The sequence below is a fragment of the Protomyctophum parallelum genome (assembly GCF_964188405.1).
Source record: "Protomyctophum parallelum genome assembly, chromosome: 7".
Lineage (NCBI taxonomy): Eukaryota > Metazoa > Chordata > Actinopteri > Myctophiformes > Myctophidae > Protomyctophum > Protomyctophum parallelum.
This window is the reverse complement of record NC_139705.1, coordinates 31273742-31299151: the sequence shown is the minus strand read 5'-3', so window position 1 is coordinate 31299151 and position 25410 is coordinate 31273742. Positions and strand designations below refer to the sequence as shown.

Sequence of the window (25410 nt, the reverse complement as noted above, 5' to 3'; positions counted from 1 at the left end):
TAAAATGTAGTCAGATTAGTAATGAGAAGGTAAGAATTAGTGTTGATGCTAGCCTGGGGCCTGTTTTGTGAGATAATTACCCCGTGTAATTAGTTTATTGTCTATTTGCCTCTTCTGAGGGCGCCTCTCCTCTGTGTGACGGCTCATGTTACAGACAGGAGAGGAGTAGAGTGGACCACATTATAAAGCCCATTTGTAGAAATTGACCAAAGCTAGGTGTGTTCCCTATTAAGAATGTAAAGGGTTACTTCCCAAAATAGTTACTTTGTAACTGTCATTTGTTATTAGGAATGTTAAAAATATGCCGGAAGCAATTAGTGAAGAACCCTGAGAGGGTTTTCAGTGAGATTATAGGGAGTAAGTAGGTAGCCTTGCCGAGCCATGAGGCCCATAGGGCAGGAGCCTATCTCCTGTTTCTGTAGCGTGAGGCAGTTTGATGTACAAGTACACCCCCTGGACATGACGCTAGTCTAGTTCTAGTATGTCGCAGGGACTTACCCCCAATCCAACCCTTGATGCTGAGTGTCAAGCAGGGAGGCACTGGGTCCCATTTTTAGAGTCTTTGGTATGACCCGGCTGGGGATTGAACCCCGACCTCCCAGTCTCAGGGAAGACACTCTAACCAAAGGCCACTGAGCTGGAGATTATAGTGTGCCCCAAGGCCCCACCGGTAGAGTCCCAAAGTAAGGGAAAAGTTAGTTTTGTGGTATTTGAGCCAGAGACCTGATCATGTAGGCTATGTCTTGTGTGCACGTAAAAGATAAAATTGAAGAATTTGCCTGAACACTGTGTATATATCTAGCTGATACAAGAGATTGCATTTATCGAGGATGACATGTTAGCTTTTAAGGACTTTTCTTGGGCCTGACACAGGCTAACAACTAGTCACTGATTGGCAAATAAGAATATTGTGACGATGATTGAATTGGTGAAAAAAGTGGAATATAATTTGCAATTTAGGCATTTAGAGCTCTATCTTAATCCAGAGCGACTTACATTAGGTAAGAACAAAGAGCATGGCAATACATCACATAGGATATGATTATTAGGGTAATAGCAGCTGTAATTGTGATAATTTAAAATATAGTTATTTGCAGTTATGCAAAACGTTTGCATCTGTCAGAGTAAGCCTGCTCTTGACCCGTTACCGTGGAGAGAGGGGTACAGGCTACAGGCCGCTTACTGGGTGGATTTTTTCAGATCACACTGTGGGAGGTGTGATCGTTGCACCGAACTTTGAGACACTTATTGACACTGAACTGTACTGAGACGTGACTGCGTGAAGGGTTGGGCACCCCATGCAGCTGGCAAAGGGTTCAAATACAAGGCAGAGCTGTTTGTTCCTGACTTCTGCGACAACATGGAGAAATGTTTTCGACATCTGATTTTGTGAGACCTTGGGAACTATGGGGTGTGTTCTCTCCTCCACGTCATCTGCTGATTTTTGTGGCTAGCAGAAACTGTATTTTCTCTCTCTTTAGTGATGGTGAGAGGGTTGGTAAGAATTGACAGATGCATATTGACAAAATAGTGAGGAGGGGTTGTGAATTACAGCTGCTATGTAAAGAAATGGGTGGTTAGTCTGATAAACTTTGAATGGTTGTGCCCCTATTTTGACCTTAACAGCTGGCCTAGTGCTATTTGAAATGTTTATGACATAACGACATGGACAAAGCAACAAAACCCCCATGTCCTTCTGTATACAGGAGTTTAGTGCAGGGTTTAGGTTGTGAGCTGTAAGACATACTATGATCAGCTGCTGTCAGATACTACAATACTAATGTAAATTAGTGGAGATAATTTGACACAGTGAACCACCAGCTGCTCCTAGACACCCTAGCGGATCTAGGCATCGGTGGAACGGCACTAAAGCGGTTCTCCTCATACCTCACCGACCGGACCTACCAGGTTTCCTGGAAAGGTCTGTTATCATCCCCCTGAACCCTCCAAACTGGGGTCCCACAGGGATCTGTACTTGGTCCTCTCCTTTTCTCACTGTACACTAAATCCCTTGGCACTATCATCTCTGCTCACAATATATCCTATCACTGCTACGCCGATGACACACAACTGTTTCTATCCTTCCCCCCCTCTGCCACTCAGGTGGAAGAGCGCATCACTGCATGCCTGGCTGACATCTCACAGTGGATGTCCTCCAATCACCTCAAGCTGAACCCAGACAAGACTGAGCTTCTCTTCTTCCCAGCTAAGTCCTGCCCTATGCGGGAGCTAACTATCTCCGTAGACAACGCCCTGGTAACGTCTGTCCCAACAGCCAGGAACCTCGGTGTTGTCCTGGACAGTCAGCTCTCGTTCAAAGCTCACATCACAGCTGTCACTCGATCCTGTAGGTTCACACTCTATAACATACGACGAATTAGACCGTTCCTCACCCAGGAATCAGCCCAGCTCCTAATCCAGACAACAGTCTTGTCAAAACTCGACTATTGTAACTCCCTCCTTACTGGCCTACCAGCATGTGCACTTAAGCCTCTCCAGCTGATCCAAAATGCCGCAGCTCGCTTGGTCTTCAACCAGCCAAAATTCTCACATGTCTCCCCCCTGCTCCGCTCCCTCCACTGGCTCCCGGTCGCTGCCCGCACAGAATACAAAACTCTGATGCTGGCATTCAAGGCAACCAAAGGTATGGCTCCCCCATATCTTGCAAGTATGATTGAACCCTACAAACCCTCCCGCGCACTCAGATCAGCCAACGCAGGGAAGCTGGAAGTACCCTCACTAAAAACGCCGGGACAACGCTCCACACGTCCCAAACTCTTCTCCCTTCTGGCTCCAAAACTGTGGAATGCACTTCCCATTGCAGTCAGAACTGCAGCATCACTCCCAATCTTCCGCCGTAGTCTGAAAACCCACCTTTTCAGACTCCATCATGGCCCATAGCACTTACCCTACCCCCTTAGATAGCATTTCTGTAGACTTAGATAGCATCTGATACAGACTTATAGCATGTTATGTAGACAGCACTATAATTGCATTGTATATAGTCATAGCACGCCATAGTACATATGTATAGCATAGTAGTATATATATATATATATAGTTTATATGTATAGTCTAATAATATAGATATTCCACTGTTACTTTCTTAGCTTACGCATGTTTAGTTTTTATGATAAATGCTTTTTTGTGATGTATTCCCTTGCTTTTTGTTCTTGCTTAATGTAAGTCGCTCTGGATTAAGAGCGTCTGCTAAATGCCTAAATTGTAAATTGTAAATTGAGATAAGTGATAGATCATTGAATCATTTTAGCATGTGTGTGCAGTAATACAAGATGGACAGTTAATGTAAACAGTGTAAAATCAGTCAATCTCTACATTGTATTGTATTGGTTAGATAATTAATTAGGATGTGAGTACAGTGAGTGCAGGCATAGTTTTGTTAAATAACAATTGATTTGAAATAGTATTTGTAATGATACAGGACGGTTTTGATTGAAGCTATGTTGTGTTACACTCTTGTCTTCAGGGCCGGTGAATTTAAATTGGTAAATAGGATGTGTGTCACAGAGAAGATGAGAGAAGATGAGAGGTGAGATTCAATTTATTGTCAGAGTAGAGTACAAGTAAAGTACAGTACAGCGGAAAGTATTTTTCGCATCTTACCAATAGTGTTGACATATTAGGAAGGAGGATACTGTTGTATCTGAATGAACAGCACCACTAAATTCACTACACTAGCCCAACCATTCAATACGGTAGTAAGAGCAACTATGAGCTGTGCAGTCGTCATTTAAATAAGTAAATAAATAGGGAATATGAGCAGGAAGAAGAGAAAAAGACACTGACATCATAGCAGGAAGAAGAGAAAAAGACACTGACATCATAGATGTCATTTATAGAGTAACTTTGAGTAACTATTTTCATCAGGGCAAGAAATAATAGTGATTCAATTACTGCTATTGATGTATTGGCTGCATGAGTTAAATTTAAGACTGAGAAATGTATTTACTGCATGAGTTAAAATTAAGACTGAGAATGATAACCTGTTTATCAAGCTGGAGTTGCTTGGGCTTACTAAAAGTTATGAGTTACACATTGTTCAATTATCTAAAGGTCCAGTAAGGGGCTGCATGTACACCGATGGTGGAATGGAACCGAAGATAGGTGTTGTTGTACACTCTAGTATAGAAGTACTATATGATGTATTTACAAGATATTATTCATAGGAGTCACACAGACTAATGTGAGTGAGTCCGCAGTGTTTCTTGTGGGCTTATGGTGCCTGTCTGGTCGGTTTTAGGTCTGGCTAGTTCTGTTTCAGGGGACGCCCTGAAATAGACAAAGTATGGAAGTACAATGTGTTTCCTGTATAAATGTATGAGTGTTTCCGGTTTCTTTTTAGGTTCAAGGTGGAGGCGGTCCAGATTCATATGTTTGTGGAATGATTTACTAATGAAATGACTAATCTCTGTGCATGTGCGCCAAAATGGTTATCTTGCTGTGTTTACAGAAGAGAAGTATCATTGGATTTTGGAAGTCAAATCTGTGAGTATTACGTCAGTAAAATGCAACATATTGATGTTCAGAATGTTTTACTGTAGTTATACGATTTATTAGTGTTGAACAGCGGTATTGTTTGAATTATGCCATACTAGTGAGACGTGAGAATGTATTTTTAGGCAATAGTTATACAAATGCGTGTAGGCACGTTGGAAGGTGGTGGACTGGCAGTAAATGAGATGCAGCTAGGATAAGGAGTTCACGCAGACCCTAGGGTTTAATTGCACCCCAACAGAAGGCTCTAGAGGGCTCTAATGAGTTAATGAGCAGCTTACTCTTCCTGAGGGCAGTCGGGAACCAACTGTCTATAAAGTAAGGTATACTTAGTAAAGTATTTGGTCCACCATCAACACTCAAATTAGTAGTACTAGGTAGGGTAGGGGTTTTCACAAATGGTTTGTCAGTATGTTTTTTTCAGCTCCATAATGATGAGAAAGTCGGTTTGGAAAAAAAAAATGACTTAAATTGCATCTCCTATGACGAAGTGGATCGGCGACATGGCTAAGTATCGAGTGTGATTGATAATATGTGGGGTGTCATATTTCAGAATCATGTTATTTCGATAACAAGGCCTAAGTTCAGAATTATTGTGCGGAGTCGGGTTAATTGAATAAATGAATAGTCTATGGATGAATAGTTTATTTTGGTACTTACATTTCTATGTTTAGAAGACAGTTGTGTTACATGATCAAGGTTGACACCAAATGGGTGTAGGCTGGTAGAGGTTATTATGCCTACCCTTGTTAAAGATAAGACAAGATAATAATGTGCCTGCTAATTATTGTGCCTATAGTTTCTGGAAATCCTAGTATGCTATTCAGGCTGGATGGGAGAGAAGTATGGTTGATTGATGCATTAAGTTCCAGGCCCAACTTGGACTGATAAAATTGATGGAATAGAAAGGGATTTTGTTGTAACTGCTCCTGTGGAAACAGAATGCCCTGTATGCTTATGCCCGGCTCCGTTTAGTTTAAGTTAGGTTATTGATATGTATTTTCTTTGTGTATACCACTGGTTTTCTTTATTTTTCAGATACATGATGATGATGCGTGTCTAGTCTGCTACGTCTCCACACTGATGTTCCTAAATGGGGGATTAAGTGCTGTTGGCTCTGGACTCTGGATCATGTGCGATCATGTGCTTCGGAAGGATGATGATGTGTCACCTGTGCGGTGACAATTTATGGTCTTCGGAAAGCTGTGACGTGTACAGCTGTTCTGTCAAAGATGGCCAATCTGCGAGCTGAGATGAGATGCGCAGTGCTTGAGCCCTGTGAAGGAGCTACAGGACTGCCAGTTTGGATTGCTCTGTTCAGTTTTAACCGTGTGACGGGGCGGTTGCTCTGAACGATTTTGAAGAGGGCCTTGTAGGATTTTCTTTACCTGATTGTGATTTCAGGGTCGTTTCGCCTACTTCTACGTCCAGAGAGTTGGGATATGGGTTATGAGTTCTTAAATTAATAAATGGGGGAAATGTCAAGGAAATGTGGAATGACCTGAGTTGTATATTTAAGGACATCATAAACCAAACCGTGAGAAGCTGTTTTCTGTGACCTGTGACTTGTGTGGAGGGGTCTCTCATTGGCATGTGTTAGGACCCACCTACCCCTGGGGGGGGTAATAATGTACTTAAGCTGAAGTCTGACTGAGATGTGTTGAGTCAGTACGTGGTGTTCCATTGTAACGCTTCACGGCTACTCCGTATTCGAATACATTCTATTCCAATACTCTGAAACTCTGAATTGTGTCTGTCTCATTATTGTTGTTCAACTATGTTATAAGTGCTCACCGACAGATTGCATTAACAGGTTCAAAAAGCAATTCCTGTGAGTGAGAATTGTGATTATTTTGTTATAGTTACACAGTATGACACAAGCTGACTGGCTGGTGCATGGTAACCATGGTGATATTGAAATCTCACTTTCTCTCCCACACTTTATTTTTTATTTTACTTTTTGAAAATGGCTTCACCTTGTTGCCTGAGGTGACTTGAGGCAACAAATTAGTTTCAGATGGTCATATCTTCTTCATTCTTTTCATCCAATTTCAATGAATATTACATCATATGAAAGCTTACATTATGTAGTTTCATAATATGCAAAATGACCATGGCCTACTTGTGTCTCAAACCACTGTATTCGGTCACATATAGCACCCATCTGCTCAGAGTATGCACGCCACACAGCCAGGACGCACAGAGCAGGCCTGTCTAGCTCTCTGTCACAATGTGCCCTGACTGTACGTCCACTGCACTTTGTTCCTTATATACTGTACTCTTCAGCAGGCATCTGTACTGTACTGTACAGTATACAGTACCAGTGTTGTTTTTGGCAGCACATTTTGATTTTAGTTTTAGTCACAGTCTCTTGAATATTGTTTTCATTTAGTCACATTTTAGTCACCTAGAATGTTTTAGTGTTAGCCTAGTTTTAGTCGACTAAATATCATACGATTTTAGTCAACTAAATCTACAGTTGATTTAGTCGAACAAAATGTGTTTTTTTTAGTGCACCATTGCCTGGATATTCCAGGTTAAAAAGCTCTTTAATGAGCATCTATGACCATATATTTTGCATATTTTTTTCTCATCTCAGCTCATCATTGGCCACAAAACCAACGATAACGTCACATAAACTGGAAAACTAGTTTCCAGACATGAGAGTCGATCCCGGATTCATGAAAATGGATGGCTTGACGGCGAGGATTGATTCCCCCGCTGGGAAAGACTCAGTACTGTATCTTGAATAACGTATAGGTTGGTCCTGAGAGTGTGTGTGTGTGTGTGTGTGTGTGTGTGTGTGTGTGTGTGTGCGTGTGTGCGTTCCACATTTGGAACACACACACACACACACACACACACACACACACACACACACACACACACACACACACACACACACACACACACACACACACACACACACACACACACACACACACACACACACACACACGCAGTACAGTAACACTGGGAAACGTAGAAAACAAAAACGTAATAAACGCTTTACCCCTATATATACTTTGTTGTAAAACAATGTGATGTGAGATCTGCTTTTTTCCACTATTTGAGAATTTTTCAAAGTGCTTAAGACACTGGGGCAAAAGAGGGACAGCGATTCAGGCTGTGAATGGACTCCAAACACTTTTCGTTCAGAAAGATAAGACATCAGAACAAACAAGCGCACACCAATATTGGGGAGGTGAACGACCACAATTGTAAAGGAAAGAAGGTCACACAGCAGCTCGTACTGGTCACGATGCAAAAATACAGTTTTTTTATTGAAAGACCAAAGTTTCGGCAAACAATATGCCTTCAAGGTCTTTCAATAAAAAAATGGTGTTATCGTGACTAGTAGCCTACGAGCTGTGTGAGCTCTCCTTCCTTTACAAGAAAGATAAGGCATGCCTGAATTAACACATTGTATGCTAGAGTTTTCTATTTGCTCAGGCTTGCTGGTGCTAAGCGATTAACATTGGACTTTTGAACTTTTTAGGGGCCCACAGCGAGGGGCCTCTTATAGCTAGAATCACATCGCATAAATAAAAAGTAGGCCAAACATGTCCACTTCAATTTAAAAAAAAAATTATGATTCTACCATCTTCCATTCTGGAGATATTGACCTTTTTCTAAAACCTGCTTTTGAAGGCACGCTGCTCGCTTGAAAAAACAGCAGAGATATGGAAGGTTGAAGTTGACAGACATTGACAGACAGATATAAAAATGAACACAAATAATATCATATACATACTACACACTGAATGAAAGCCCTGAATGTCTACTTTTAGGAGGAAAACAAATACACATGGTCCCATGTATAGTTTGTCAGTAATTGGCTATTGAATGCAGCTTGCGCCCACCAGAGAGGATTTCAGAAAATGCATGGACCAGAAGAACTATTATTCACAAAATAAGGCCTATAGCGAAATGTACATACTATATACCGTATGAAACAGAAGACTCTCTGCTTTCATAAGAAAAATACTTCTACTGTAATAATAATGAAAATCACACCCCTGTGAAGTGAGCAGTGCAATGTTGCGCAACATATCTTACTGACAAACTATATTTGTATATATTTGTATATTTGTTTTCCTCCTAAAAGTAGACATTCAGGGCTTTCATTCAGTGTGTAGTATGTATATGATAATAATTTATTTATGTTTATATCTGCCTGTCAATCTCTGTGACTTTAAACCTTTATAACTCGCTATGATAACTTCATGAGGAAATGCTCACTTCACAGGGGTGTGATTTTTATTATTATTACAGTATTAGTTTTTTTCTTATGAAAGCAGAGGGTCTTCTGTTTCATACGGTATATAATATGTACATGTCGCTATAGGCCTTATTTTGTGAATAATAGTTGGACCTGAACAACTGCATTCAATATCCTACTGACAAACTGTACATGGGATCAATATTATGTATTTGTTTTCCTCCTAAAAGTAGACAATTAGGGCTTTCATTCAGTGTGTAGTATGTATATGACAATAATTTATTTATGTTTATTTTTATATCTGCCTTCAGAACGATAGTATAACGGTGAGATGCGTTACTGGATCGGTGAGTTTAGTGGTTGAGGTTGACATGTCTGGACATGTTTGAGGAAAGAAGCACAGGAGAGAGAGATGATCAAATAACTGGCTGCTTTGTTGGACAACGCTATCTTCACTTTGTTTGGGCAAAGAAGCAGAGATCAGCGATGGAAAAGAGTTTTATCCACGGCAGATAAGTAATGACGTATTATCGAGGGACCGCCATGATCAACTAACTGCCTGGGACCGAGGCTACGTTGTCACCAGCCAATGCAGCCATCGCTATCCGTTGTGTGATTGTAGCCTTTTTATTCATTATAATTGCAGTGATAAGACCTATATCACAGCCGGGCGTCTCTCTCGATACCGTGGATATAGCCTACATCCACAATCACACAACGGATAGCGATGATGGCTGCATTGGCTGACGAAGACGTAGGCAGTAAGTTGATCATGGCGGTCCTTCGATAATACGTCATTACTTATCTGCCGTGGATATAAAGCTCTTTTCCATCGCTGATCGTGCTTCTTGCCCAAACAAACAAAGTGAAGACGCGATGGCGATCCACACAACGGATAGCGATGGCTGGTGAAGACTGAAGACGTAGCCAGGCAGTTAGTTGATCATGGCGTGTGCCGTGTGCGTGTTGAAAACGTTATGAAATGGCGATCGTTGAAGATTATTCTTGGTTTATATACTGGCAGAGGGCAAATCGACACGACTGCGTTATATCTTTTTCCGAGAATGAGAGCGCGGTGCAAGGCGATTACAAGGCGCAGTGTGGCCTGGGGCCAGGGAACTCAAACTGCAATGCAATCCGGGCAGAAGAGACTCAGACTCCCCCCACAAAGATTCCTCGGGAGAAACCATGTAGAAACAGGAGGGGAGGGGGAATCGAGTGTATTCACAGACACTAGACTAATACTAGAGTATGGGTAACTCCATTTTAGATGCCCTGACATCTGCGTTGGTCTATGCCGTTGCCGTGCAGACCCATACGTGTAATGGAGGCATTGGAGGAGGGAGCGTCTTCGCCACAGACAGACCTCTTTTCAGGAGGGAGGGGCTTTTTACTCCCGGATCACATATTGGAGCTTCCTGGAGACGATCGCTGTTATTTTCCTCGGTGTCCTGGAGCATAGGACGTTGATGTACAGTAAGCAATAAAAAAACGTATAAAACGTATACATACGCTTCGCGCGTACGGCGTTCGATATTAATAAAGCGTATGGATACGTTTCCAGCATTTTTTGTGTTAAGGTCCGTAGGGTACAAAACTTTAAATTTGTTCTCTTGTACCGAGCAGATCTGCAGTGTGCGGGCGCAATTGTCTATTTTGTTAGAAAGATAAGTTAAAGGAGAGTTCCGCCCTAGCCAATTTCTATTGAAATGTGTTTTTACAACACCGCTGTGGGCCTATAGGTTGGTTCTGAGAGTGTGTGATTCAAAACTCTATTTCACTAAGAAAGCCACTTGACGGCCCCCATGTGAGAGACCTTCCATCACAGCAGCAGAGTATTAAGAAGAAGAAGAATATTAAGACTATATAACTTTCACTACAGTGATACTGTGGTGTGCACACAGTTATAAAATATATATTTTTTATGAGCAAAACCCAGGCCAATAACAGAGCTATGGCTTTATGAGGGTTGGGGGAATACCATAATGTCACTGCTGTTGCAGCAACGCGCCGTAAATACTCTGGATGGCTTTGTTTACACAGTGTTCATTTTGCTGACTATAGACTACTAAAAGACTAAGGACTAAGGACTAAATAGGACTAAGTTCCAAACCACACCACTGCAACTCCTTGCAACAAAACAAACCACACCGCTACAACAAAACAAACCACACCAATGCAACTCCCTGCAACATACCATTGGGAATAATGGTTGCAAGTGGTCGCAAGTAGTTGCATGTTGCAAGGAGTTGCATGTTGCAAGGAGTTGCATGTTGCAAGGAGTTGCATGTTGCAAGTAGTTGCATGTTGCAAGGAGTTGCATGTTGCAAGTAGTTGCATGTTGCAAGGAGTTGCATGTTGCAAGTAGTTGCATGTTGCAAGTAGTTGCATGTTGCAAGGAATTGCATGTTGCAAGTAGTTTCATGTTGCATGGTGACCCTCTGGTGTGGTTAGGGATTAAGACAAAATAGTGTGTTATTCAAAAGACAGACTAAATCTTTTCTGGCAAAATTATCGCATTAAGACTAAAACTAAGTAGACTAAGGTTTCTCAGAAGACTAAATTAGACTAAATAGTGTGTTATTCAAAAGACAAGACTAAATCAAAAAATTGTGAAAACGAAGCTATAGCTTAAGATAACAATGTCAAGCTTGCTCAAGATCAAGGGGGCCATAGCAGTCAGTCAAGGTCCCCCCCCCCCCCCAGACCCCAATCAGCAGCATGCTAATCATGCAGGGAAGCAGGTGGTACTATAGAGATAACACTAGCGGAGGTGCAGAGGACGCCCGGTGGTCTGCATGGGGTTTGATGGATGTTGTTTAGAACTCTAGGAGCTTTCCTTCTGGGTGTTACTGTGGCTGTTTGGAGCACAGAGCACTTTACAGTTTACGTTTTTTTTTTTTTTTCTTACTTGATGAAAAGTATTCAATGCTGCAGAATGTAGAAACACTCAGTAAAAGTACAAAAGTATTGGCATCGAAAAAGCCAAAAGTAAAAGTACAAATTTATGCATAATGTCCCATTTCACGTTTTCAAATGCATAAATCTTTTAAAAATAGCAGATCTACAAGCTCAATGCGTAGTATAGTGCTGAAGTGTATGAAATGTATGTTTTGTAATAATAATCAAAGTAACTAGTAACTAAAGTTTTCCAATAATTGTAGTGGAGTAAAAGTACAATATTTGGCTCTGAAATGTAGTGGAGTCGAAGTGAGATTATTGGAAATAAACAAGTAAAGTACTTTCCAGGTTGATCTTCTAAGAACAAAGGAAGTGGTGCTTCAAGTGATGTTTTCAACGCTCATGTTTGCTTTTGAAAGCAGCTTAAACATTCTTTATTTTCCTGACCTGAGAATGATGGAAAGGACATCATTCTCAGGTCAGGAAAATAAAGAATGTTTAAGCTGCTTTCAAAAGCAAACATGAGCGTTGAAAACATCACTTGAAGCACCACTTCCTCTGTTCTTAGAAAATCAACCTGTAAAGGACCCTTCTCTTTATTTGTGTGCATGGGGAAACATGAAAGCGTGAAACTTTTCCTGGAAAGCACTGAATTACATAACATTTGCATATGGGGCTGAGGCTACACATTAAGCCTGCGGTTCCCAAACTCTTTCATGTCAAGGACCCCCAAAATGGTACTCATTAGCCCACGGACCCCCATTTGAAAATATATGCCAAGGACCCCCATAAGAGAAGATTTGTACGGCTCTAGCAGTGATTTTCAACCATTTTATTTTCAAGTTCCCCCGGTTTGACCTGAATTAGGCTACGGTTCCCCCATTTAATGGCATTTCTATCTCTGGGTCCCCAATACATACTGTATATCAAAGTTAACTGAGTGTACAAATTTATACACTCTCTGAGTTACAGAACCATAAGGGTTCATTTGGCTCCTAACTATAATTTAGCTGGGGACCCCCTGGAACTCATTCAAGGAACCCTAGGGGTCCCCGGACCCCACTTTGGGAACCACTTAATTAAGCTGCAGCACAAATATGCTGATATTTACCTCTTCTATCCTCCTGCTCCTCCTCCTCCTCCTGTTGTCGTCGGGTCCTTAGAGAGGCCTTGGGGCTCAGCGCCTTCCCTTCCGCAGTGGACCACAGTCGGAACCGCACCACGTCTTCTCTGTCATCCTGCAGTGAAAAAAAAAGAAAAGAAAAAACAGTCTGTGAGAGGGAGGATGACTGATTTAAGCAGTCACACCTGGCCTGAGTCAAACTAAAACTGGACTCAGAGCTGGGTATGGCTGCGCACCTGTTGTGCATGGACTTGATCAAGGCACAACAGGTTAAATCAGTCACCTCCACAAACACTCGAGAGAGCCTCTGTCCGGACAGTAGAGAGCCATCTGCTCCCCTGTGTAAAGTATTATTGTGATGCTTTCAAATTGTTATGCCCTGGTTTAAGAGGAATAAAACAGCCTACTTAAGGAAGCTGCCCTGTGTTGTGTCCTTCCTTGCCCTGGGTACTGACTACACTGTCACACAGTCATTAAGTCATTGAGACCTAAGACCAGATTCTACAAATGTTTTCTATATTGGTGGTTCTCAAAACTTCTCATGTCAGGGACTTATGTATTTGGCCGCCGACCCCCAGGGACCCTCACAGAGGCATAGATATGACTTTAAAAAAAAGTTCACTGTGAAAGAATATATATATTCAAAGATTTGCAACACATTTTCAGGATTTACTTTTGTTTGCAGATCTGCAAGCTCGTAGCGCGGCACTCTGTGCTCTATGAGCTTGTAGATCTGATCTGCTATTTTTCAACAGCTAAAGTTTAAAATAATGGTCAAAGGTGGTTAAAAGCTATAAGGTGACACAAATGGGTTCCGGATCTTAACCGGTTAACTCATAAAACAGCTCTTAGCCAGAGAAATGATAACTTAATCTAATCTCCCTTCTATTCTTTATTTATATTTCTTCATAACACCACTATTACTGGTTCTCAGGTTCTGCTTCAGGCATGCAATCAAGCGAGGCCAAATTGTTTGCCGAGATAGTTGCGACAAAATGACAGATGACATGTCATTAAATATCAGCTAACGCGCTTTGTCTGTTTCTTAAGGGGAAACATATGGCCTCTGATAGCCGAGGTGGGCTTATCAAACGTGGAGCGGTAATGACATAGTGACACATTTCCACTCTTTTTGTTGGAAGACGCTGGCCTCCGTCACCTCTCCCCCCCGACTCGCCTGCGGTATACCTGAGCAGTGGTGGAAATGGAGAAAGTGCTCGATTGGTTTTACTTAACCCATTTTGACATGGACATGGGAATGATTCTACAAAATAATGTCTTCTAAATTCTGACAGTTTTCTGAAAAACCCATGTTTCTATGTCAGTGGTTCTCAAACATTTTCATGTCAAGGACCCCCCCAAGATTATATGTAATTGGCCGCCGACCTGAAAGAATATATATTCAAAGATTTGAGACACATTTTCAAGATTTTTCAAAAATAGCAGACCTACAAGCTCGTAGCTTGTAGAGCTTGTAGATCTGCTATTTTTCAACAGCTACAGCATAACATAATGCTTAAAATACCAAAATAGGTTCCCGTCCAAAATGGGTTAAATAAAAGTATCACTACTGCAATGTGGAACGACTCCGTTACAAGTAAAAGTCCGGAATTCAAAGTCTGTGTAAAAAGTACAAAAGTATTGGACACAGAGAGAATTGTATTGTATCGGACACACAATTGCACACAGCCTCCATAGACCTCCGTTCAAAGTAGGATTTTCAAAGCCTTATAACACTGAAAATACGAGCGTACAATACGAACTTGATTGAATGGAGACCACCGCTGTAACGACCAGCTATTATTAGCGTTAGCTCACGCTGTCTATCTTTCGCCAGAAACGTTAACTTGTCGGGAGCGATCACAACAAAATCACAAACGACATCCGAACCTCGGATGGATGCCATGGCCGATCACCAAGTACAGCGCTCGTATTTTCAGTGTTATAAGGCTTTGAAAATCCTACTTTGAACAGAGGTCTATGGGGGCTGTGTGAAAATATCCTGTGCTGGGGGTGACAGAGGTGTTGCCTAGCAACTAGACTAGACCAATATTAAAAGCAGATTGTTGGCTCAACCGCTTCTATGGTGTAAGGGGGGTGGGGGGGGTATATATACATAGCTGGCATATAACGTCCCATAGGCGGGGGGGTACGGATATATAAGGAGTAGTTACTTTCCACCACTGTACCTGAGCCATGCTTGGAGGCTCTGCAGGGTTCTCAGATGTAGTGGGCGGCGGCGGTGGCGCGTCTGCACTGTAGACCATGACTCCATATGGGTTGGGCATGGTGGCACCGCTACTGCCACCCTGCAGGGCGAGCTGAATCTCTTCTCCTGTCCAGTCGCCACCCTGGAAGGGGCTCCACACGCCCCAACGGAGACACTGCATGAAGGCTGCACGGGACGCCGTGGTGGTGGACAGCTGGGACACAGAGAAAAGGAAAAAAACAACGTCAAACTTTACCTATAGTCTCGGCCTGGGCCGTGGCTCGGCGGTCCAGGCACCTTGGCTGGTAAGCCAGCTTTACAGTGTGTTGCGGGTTCGAGTCCCGATCCCGACGAACTCTGCTGTGTGTCCTGAGTCCTCCCCCCATCTCTGTCCACCTTCCTGTCTACCTACTGTCAAATAGAGGCAAAAAAGCCCCCAAAATATCTTAAAAAACCTAGTCTAGTTTACCTAGTCTCGCGTAGCCAGACAACTATTCCACAATCTCTGAATGTTATATAGAGTCTAGAACTACACCGCCCAAAATCCGTTCACGAAAATATATTTAAAAACATATTTACATTTATTTTTTGCATTTCCTTTCCTGCTAAGCAACAAGCTATATACTGTATGCTTAGATGATTTCTAAATATATTATCTATACTCATGACAGCTTTTCCGTTGCTCCAGACTGTATGATAGAAGCATTTGAAATTTGCGAGAGGCAATAGTCTGGCAACGCAAAACTAAACTTTACCTGAAGAGGTTTAATGGGCCTCAATTCATGTCTGGGATTTCAACAGAACACGTACTCTACTACAGCACAGCTGGTTCACAAACAGTGGGTCGGGACCCATTTGTGGGCCGCGGACACATTGTTATGGGTCCCCTTAGTTTGTGTCTCCTACGTTTGGTTTTTAATTATTATTATTTCAAAACATTTTTTTTTAAATAGTGAAAATAGCTCACAACTTGAGCTATGAGCTTGTAGATCTAGCTATTTTCACTGTAGTTTGGGTCCCGGGGCAAATATCTAATCTCTGTTTTGGGTCACAGGCTGAAAAGTTTGGGAAGCACTGCGTCGACACTAGTGCTGTAAGTCACAACTGTCAAGAAAACATAGCAAAGTTAAGACATGGTCCCCAGTGAGTATACCACATGTGTGTCTGTGTCTGAGTCTGTGTCTGTGTCTGACTATAACAGTGAGCTCAGAGAGACTTGGAGCTCAAAGCTGGTCACTGTTACTAAAACGCTGCGTAAGTCTGATGCTTGAGAAAGTCCAATTTGTTCCAAAATGATTGTACCACACTGGCAAAAAGTGCGGAGATTGAACCCGTACAGAGGAAAATAGATGAGATACAAATCGGGAGAGTACAGAGACTGAGATACCAGCTAGGAGCTTGTAATGAAAACCTCAGTGCGTGGATATACGGTATAGAGTATAGACCACACCAGCACATTGACCAATATGATCAGTGACTCCTAAATTACGGCATATAAAGTTATAGTTGCTGTTCAAGTTATTTAGGCTGCAGTAGCTTCTGGGAAACAGAAGGTGGCTGCTTAAGTGTTGTTTGTGTCATGACTCGAGTACATCCACACAGAACATTCTTACAATGCGGTGATAAAGCAATATGATATTTTTTTAAGTTGATTTTTCACCGCAAATAAAAGCTTATAAACCAATGAGTCGTCACCAAATTAATAGTTTGATATGAAATATCCGCAGACACATTTTCAGATTGTTTATTCACCTTGCTACATAAGGACCTTATAGCGTCGACGTGGCCAAACTGGCCATGCGTGTCAACTGTACAGGCACTGTTCAGTAGCTGCCTAACAATGTTAACGTTTGTTGAATAATAATAAATAATAAATGCGTCTACAGTACGTGTATTATTATTTAGTTTAGTCAGGTATTGACTATTGAGCCTCATAAATCATGCCAATATAGTTAAATTGAAAAGGAAAGAGATTGATTATATGCAAACCTTTAGTAAACCAGTCAATTGTCGAGCCAATCTATCCTAATCAATTGACCAAGCCAGACATAGAATGTGGAAGAAATAAATTGCTTTAAAAGGCAATACGGATTACAGTAACGATTATATTTATGGACATTGGACAGACTTAGTATAAAGCCAGCAGGGGGTACATGCATGGGTACATGTGCAGTTTTTTTAAGGAGCAGATCTGTTAAACGTGATTTACACGCTCGTGGCACGTCTACTTCAGCCGTCCTGGGGAAAGTAAAACCGCCTAGTCGAGTGCTTTAAAACAGTCAAGGGACCTGTGGGTTTTGCTGAATCGATTAATAAGCCAGTCAGCCGTGGACTGGGGCAATCAATCATAAGACAGGACAGAATACGCAAGGACCCCTGCCTTTGCCCATATCATTTCAAGAGAAGATGAAGCATTCTAATGGTCCATTCAAAGCCATCTGTCACAAGAGAATTATCTGGCTGTCGAACAGAAATATTGTCTCTCCACATTTAAACTTTATATGATTTCTCGTGAATGAATGCCTTATGTTGTCATACTACAGTATCACACAAAAGTAGCTTCATGACATTTATTTTATCAATTTTATTGATAAATAATGAAAAGTATTAACATGAGTGACTATTTAAATAGGATAAAGTTAGGACATAAGTTATTTTTGCCAGGTGAAACCTGGCTTGCTTACAATGCTGCACAGACTTGGCGAGCTTCAGGCACCCAGTAAAATTTCTTGAAATTTTGTTTGTTTGTTTGTTTTCGCCGTGAGTGACCCGAGACATTAAGGTATGCCGTGTGCGATCGTGGTATTGGTACGATAAAAAACGTGGTTATAAGAGCGAGTTAAGAAATTGTGTTTGTGATGAAAAAATTGCTGACTCATTCAAGCAGTTAACATGGAGTTGTATGACACATTATGATGGTACACCTGTCGCTTTCAGGGCTGTAGTTCACGTACCGTATGAATCTGGGCTGTGGTTGTGACATTGGGTGAAAGAGGACGAGTGTGGCTACAAAATTACCGAAACCCATGCGTGTAAAGTTAATATTTTGGCCGTGATGACGATTTGTTTGGAGAATTTCGCTACAGTCTTCAGATTGGCTTCTCCCTCTGACCCGCTCTCTCTCTGGCCGTGCGACACTGAGAGTCGAGATTTTTGCTCAGACCACACACACTTTGAACTGCGATAGCGGGCAAACCGTGCAACGTATTCGAATTCCGTCTGAACCACAACAAAGTCGATGGCCTCGTGTGCTGTTTGAGGTTTAAATCGTGTTTCTACGTAACATTATGCCAGAGTAATGTGGCTCCAAAGTAACGTGTCGTTTTCTGTTTTTACCCGCGTTTCCCCATTGACTTTGCATGGGGCATTTTTCGCGTCGTTTATTGCGAATTACGTCGGCACGGTAACCCGAAACGGAAAGAAAAGCACAAGCACACCATTCCCGGCCGAGCCGCACGTTTCGATGTATATATTGTGGGGCTTTGGTAAACCGTGCGGCCGGCCATAGACGTCAAAGTTTCGTGTCTTGATTATTATTGCGATTAAGTATGTGTTGCGGATTTCAACCTGTGTTTCTGCCATTGCATGGCAGGCACCCAGAATAATGAAAAGTATTAACATGAGTGACTATTTAAATAGGATAAAGTTAGGACATAAGTTATTTTTGCCAGGTGAAACCTGGCTTATAATTGCTGCTGTTGGCTATGAGGACCTTATGGCGACTTTTGTGCGACCTAGTCATGATTGGCTGAAACGCTGCCTAAGCCAATGGGAGTCTGACCCCATACTCTGAAACGCTGCCTAAGCCAATGGGAGTCTGACCCAGTTGCCACTGCGTGAAGCAAGCCACTGACAACGGAAGCTAATGTATGTAATATGTATGCATCCAAATGATGCTGCCAACCTCCCAAGTGAGCAAATATTGGCTGTATGGAGCTGTTTAAACACACAGCCAGGTGGGCTGCAGTCAGTCAGACATTATTGCTGTTTGTCTGTTTGCCTATGGCAGAGGCAGACACAGAATGAACCGGGGGAGGGGAGGTCAGACTAATAAATCATATGATTATCTGTCATTATGCACTTCTCTGAGGACCTATCTGACACATTTCACCTTGGACGACCCCCCCCCCCCCCAACCCCCCGGCAGTCCATGGGCTCTCCAAGACGGGGCCCCAAGATGCAGATCAATATTCTATATCAATATTCGCTGCAGAAGACCCCCCCCCCCCCCCCCCCCAACTAGAACTGACATTAATCCATTAAGAACTGGATTAATGTCACTTTAGCATTTAACCACATGATTAACCATTGTATACTTTAGCTATTGAAAAACACCAGATCTACAAGCTCATAGTGCGAAAATGAGGCGCACATCGTTGAATCATTATATTCTTTCACAGCTAATGTTTTTAACTCAAGTATTTGCTTCTGGGGGAGGGGGGGGGGGTTCCCTGGAACATAATATTTTCAGATGGGGATCCCAACATAATTCTGGGGGTCCTTGATATGAAAAGGTTTGAGCACGATACGTTTTTTTTTTTTTTTTTTCAGACAACTGTCGGGATTTAGAAGCCATTTTGTAGAATCGACCTCAGGTCGAAATGGGATAGCTGCCATTTCTTTGAATTGTAACTCGGCGAAATATATGGGTGGCTGTAAAACAGGTATATGTATTAAATGTGTCGTACGAAACCTTAAATCAAGTGAGTCCATTTTTTGAAAGTGATGATTTTGTGGAAAATGGACTCAACTGGAGAACTTTTTTTTTTATGAAACTGGGTGTAGCCAGGAAAAGACAAAAAGTTAGACAATTTATCTAAAGTGTCCCCCCTTTTTCTTGGAGAGTGTTTAACACATTGAGAACGGGGAACCCCTTTTGGTGTTTCAAGCATTATGTTATATAGAAAAATGGGGTGCGCACACTTTTCCGACACACCAAAGGTCCGAAGCGCGGGGACATGCGATGTGAAAATGCAATGGTCCGACATGCGCTGCTCCCGTGCTTACGGTTATGGTTAGGTTAGGTATTGAGGTTTCGGATCAATAGTATGTTGGAACTGAAGCTCGTAGCGCTACAAGATTGTAGATCTGCTTTTTTGTGAAAATGAAGAGCGAATCTTTGAATATATATTCTTTCAGAGCGAACGTTTTTAACTCAAATCTGGAGATGGGGGTCAGTGCCAGTGGTCAAATACAGACATTTCTGGAGGTCCTAGACATGAAAAAGGTTGAGCACCACTGACATAGAAACATAGGTTTTTCAGAAAACTGTTTGTTTTTGTAATCGACCCTTTCCCTTTCCACCATGTTGGTTGAGCAGAGCAAAGGAGCAGAATGTGACTTTAGTTCTGTCAGCCGAGGCACGCAGCCGCCTGCTGGGGCGCCAGGTCCTTAGGGGTGACGCTGTGCAGTCCTAAAAATAAATATTTTAGAAATAATGAAATAAAATTAAATAAAATTAAAATAAAACCTCTGGTGGTTACTAGGCTCTCCCTCCCCATTGAACAAATAAACAAGAATAAATACACTTTGCACACGCTGTTCTGTTCCTCACAACAAGGCGATATTATATTAATCTTGCTTCGGGCGCCTTTGATGTTCAGTCGTAGTCTTTGGAATAAAACTTCATTTGGTTTTAGTCATATTTTAGTCACTTAAAAATGAAATGTTTTTGTTAGTCTCGACTAAATCTACAGTTGGTTTTTGAAGACAAAAACGCTTTTTTGCAGGCCTTGATGGCGTTGTAATAGCGCTGCGACGCATTGTGAAAATGTAGATCTGCAATTTTCAGAGTGCAACAACCCGAACACTACCAAGCATAAAATTATCTCTTCTCCTCTACGTCCCTCCCTAACATTTGAGTCTACTTTTTAATCTGTTGACGAAATTGTCAATATATTTAGTCATATAGTGTTAGTCATCATGGCTTATAGTTTTTATTTTATTTTTTGTAGTTTGTCAGCGGAAAAAAAAGGTAGTCGACAGACATTTTTCGTCATAGTTTTAGTCTACAAAATCAACACAGGCATGTACCACACAGCGGTCCAACCAGTATTTTCGGGCAGGGATTAGTACTGTGTTACGCAGGGACGTGCAGAGAGTGTTGGAGAGGCAGGGGCTGACATTAAGAGGGCACTTTTGAACAAAAATAGCTGATCTACAAGCTCACAAAGCATTGCGTTGCGACGCGTTGAGAGCCTGTAGATCAGCTATTTTCGGGTGCAACCCAGCACTCTTTAGCTAGTGGAGATGCGGTGTATACGACATGGATTTTTTTTTTTTTTTTTTTTTTAAGATATTTTTTTGCGGCTTACGCCTTTATTGATTTTTTAAGGGATAGAAAGTAGGCTGACAGGAAACGGGAGAGAGATGGGGGGATGACATGCGGTAAAGGCCGTGTCGGGTCCGGGAGTCGAACCCGCGGCACACCGCGACTGGATCACCAGTCCGGTGCCCAGACCGTTACGCTACGGCCTGGGCCGACATGGATTTCTAAACAAATTTGTGCAAAAAATTGCGCGTTCCAAGTTCAGGAGACTTCGGGGGAAAAAGCTATTCTCCTGAATGCTGCCTTCCGGCATGGCATGGAAAGGAAAGGAGGGCATTTGCATTTCTTTCTCCATCAGTAAATGCTGCATTCGTGGTCTGGAGAGGGCAGTTGTTTTACAGACAGGTAAAAGGGCAGGGGCTGAAGCCCCCTTTGATGCACGTCGCTGATGTTACATAAAGTACTAGACGAGTTTTGCAAAAAGAGACAAAGCCAAATCAGGGTTATACTTTCTGCATGGATGCCTGCTATACAGCTCACAACAAAGCTCTCATATATCCGACACGTCCCTCTTATCGCACACTTACAAAGTCCTCCAATCGTGCAAAAACACAAGAAGCCCATCTGTGTGTGATTGCACCAAAATAATGACCATTAGCGTGGATGAGAGACGGCTGTGCCTGGAGCCAGACGGCACACTGAAGCATCACAGCAGAGTTGATTTCCTCCACGAAAACTGACAAAAAAATGTTCGTCAACTACCTTTTTTACATCAAAACTAAGCCACGATGACTACATATAGGCTACCGTCGTCAACAGATAAAAACTAGACTAAAATGTTAGAGGAGAAGAGGTCATTTTTGTTTGGTTGTGCTCGGGTTGTTGCGTTCTGAAAATAGCAGATCTACAAGCACACAGCGGCATCAGTGTGTGAATGTGTGTGTGTGAATGGGTGAATGTAAAGCCTATATAAATGCACCATTTACCATTTACCAGACGTCAACTAAACAGCTCTATGACAGCGTGATAAACTAAAAAAATAAAAACGGTTCCAAATACGATGGAACAGATTCCAGTTCTTAAATCTCGGATCCTGGTCTGAAAAAGAACGGGTTCCGGGTCCCCCGACCCTAACTGTGACACGTTGTTGTGAGCTTGTAGAGTGACTGTTTTGTAAATGAGACACAGTGTTGATTTCACCGACTAACACACTATGGCGGGAAATGTTCGTCGACGGCATCAAGTCCCGCCAAAATACTTTTTAGTCGACAAAAACAATTGTGGAGGCCTGGGCCGTGGCTCAGCGGTCCAGGCACCTTGGCTGGTAATCCAGTCTGCATGGCAGTGTGCCGTGGGTTCGACTCCCAATCCCGACGGCCTTTACTGCATGTCACTCCCCCATCTCTCTCCCCATTTCACCCTCTATAAAAAATATAAAATAAAGGTGGAAGTCACAAAAAAAACCCATAATAAAACAACTGTGGATTTAGTCGACTACATTCTTATATTTAGTTGACTAAAACTATAACACTAAAACATTCCAGGTGACTAACATGTGACTAAAACTAAATGAAAACTATTCAAAAGACTATAAAACTAGAATCCCAATTTGCTGTCAAAATCAACACTGATGGGACACCATTGTACAACTAATATCAAGCTACAACATATACTGTATACAGATTTAATACACGGCTGGAATGGCCTTGACTGGGACGATATGGATCATTATATAGATCAAGAAAAAAAAGATGAAGGCATCTCAAATTGATTTCAAGAAATGCTCATTTCCCAATCATACCAACAATGGGATGAAGTCATTTGCACATCAGCCACAGGCATGAACTGAGCAAAAAAAAAAAAAAAAAAAATGAAAAGAGATAACTCATTTAGACCTGAGGACACATCTGTGTCGCCTTATAGCTTTTAACCACTTTACTCGTTATTTTTAAACTTTAGCTGTTGAAAAATAGCAGATCTGCAAGCCGCGCTACGAGCTTGTAGATCTGCCATTTTGGGAAAATCGTGGAAAATGCGTCTCAAATCTTTGGATATACAGTATGTTCTTTCACAGCAGACGTTTTTTTTAACTCAAATCTTTGCTTCTGAGGGGACGGGGGTTCCCTGGAACGACATATTTTCGCTGACCAAATACAGATAATTCTGGGGGTCCTTGACATGAAATAGATTGAGAATCACTGTTATAGAAACATAGGTTGTTGTTGTTGTTTTTTTCAGAAAACTGTCATGATTTAGAAGACATTTTGTAGAATCTGGTCTCAAGTCATAATGGGATAAAGCATGAGGACAACATGAATCACGACCGTGATTTTTCTTTCCAACGGGATGGACATCAAAGCAGTGTTATTTACATATGAACCGGCAGAGCGCTGCACGACAGCTCGGGCCAAACAGCCAAACAATAGGATTGCGGAGGAATCTCGACGAGGCTCCATGGGTTGTGATTTGGGGTATAATAAACAAGCGGGGATAATAATAAACTATAGTTATACCTCCAGAGCCAAACAGAAAATTCATATTATATGTACTGTATATATTAGATTCATATATTATATTATACTGTATGGATAATCCTCTATACACAAATACACACTGTATATGAACACATAACAACATTCCGAAGGAGACGTGAGATTAAGCTCTGTGTTTTCCACTTGATTATCCCATTTAGACCTTAGGCAGATTAGGCGTGAATCAGGGAGACATCGCGGCCGACGAGATGAATTGCCGGGGTTTATAATGTGAGGAAAAAAGTCAGGAGTGGCTCGCGGTTCAGAAACATCGACGTGACGTGACCACAACAACTGTAACTCAGGAAGCCCAGATCAATATGGATGCCCGCTGGTGGAAAAGACAGGCGGGAATCAATGCCATTATATATTTCAGGGGAAAAAACACTTCCTTATTGCCCTTTGCAGGCACACCATTTTTATTTGGTAAGCATTTGGACTAATCAGGCTTTCATTAAAAAGCTCATAAAAATGACCCGCTGCAGTAACTGGCCGTCATGTGTGTCAGGGAAGAGCGAGTGATCGATAGTCAATTTCCTCCAACATCTGATTAGACTGTTGATCCGAGTGTGAGAGTCTATATTTAAAATACATTAAAAGTGAGGGAAAGCAGCGTTTGCTTACATTGGTGGCATCTGACTGCAAAACAGCCTAAAAACAAGGAAAACAGCAAAACATTCTGGGTTTCCCCCCTTTTTTTCATAAAGTTGTACAGAAAACAATAACAGTCTATGTCACTGCACACACATCATTGCTCCAACAGGGCAAAGCATTTTCTAAAGCGGAGAATCCATCAACCTTGTTAAGCGCAAAAGGCAATGTTGTGGCATCTCTGCAGATGACAAAACACTTTTGAAAATACAGATGGGCTGGAAATAAAATTCTCTTGTCTGTGACCTGAAGGAACAAAAGCAATCAAACTCGAGAGTGCACTTAGTTAGGAACTTGGAGCGGGAAAAATCATGACAAAATCTGTCGGCATAAAATAGGGTTATGTCAAAATGTGACAGGTATCCAGTGTTGCATCATCATCATCATAAAACATTGCTGGTTTTGGCACCAATAAGTTAAGTTAACAAAGTTGACAAAGAACAAACTAAACAACACTGCTATTTAGAAAAAGCATGATCTCCCGCTATCGTATAAAAGTTAGAATTAAATCTGGTTTGTGGGAGCATTGTCTCGGCGAGATTCAACGGAGAGACTTCCAACAACTAAGGGCTTTTAGAGTGTGGCTGGAATTAATAAATTAGGGGGACGTGGGCACTAGTGGGGGACGGAGTCTGACAGTTATTACAATTACTGCAGTCAGCTGGGCCTTGCTCAACTCATTATTTCAGCCAAGACCCTGTGACAGGAACCTGAGGGTCCCTCAGCATTGCGTACTTATTAGTCTCCACAATCAGAAGCCCCCCAGAGCGAGTGGAGTGGAGGGGGACATGTACCGAGATCATTAACCTAAGAGCACTAAACCACTCACATTTTCATCCATCTGCACGAGCATTTCAAATGAAACCTGGATACTTTGTTCCACTCGGCTTCGCCATGGCTAACCCATTAGGACCTGGAACGCATCTGTGTCGCCTCATAGCTTTTAACCACGCTTTAACCATTATTTTTTAACTTTAGCTATTGCAAAAT

At 42.0% G+C, this 25410-nt stretch overlaps 1 protein-coding gene across 1 annotated transcript in view; it reads right to left on the bottom strand.

Annotated features, from left to right (window-relative positions):
• The window catches only part of nphp4 (nephronophthisis 4), a 332049-nt gene that overhangs the window by 142971 nt on the left and 163668 nt on the right, over nucleotides 1-25410 (bottom strand). The window contains 2 exon segments of the mRNA XM_083769763.1: nucleotides 12750-12876; nucleotides 14951-15184. Coding sequence (XP_083625889.1) covers nucleotides 12750-12876; nucleotides 14951-15184 — 361 coding nt within the window.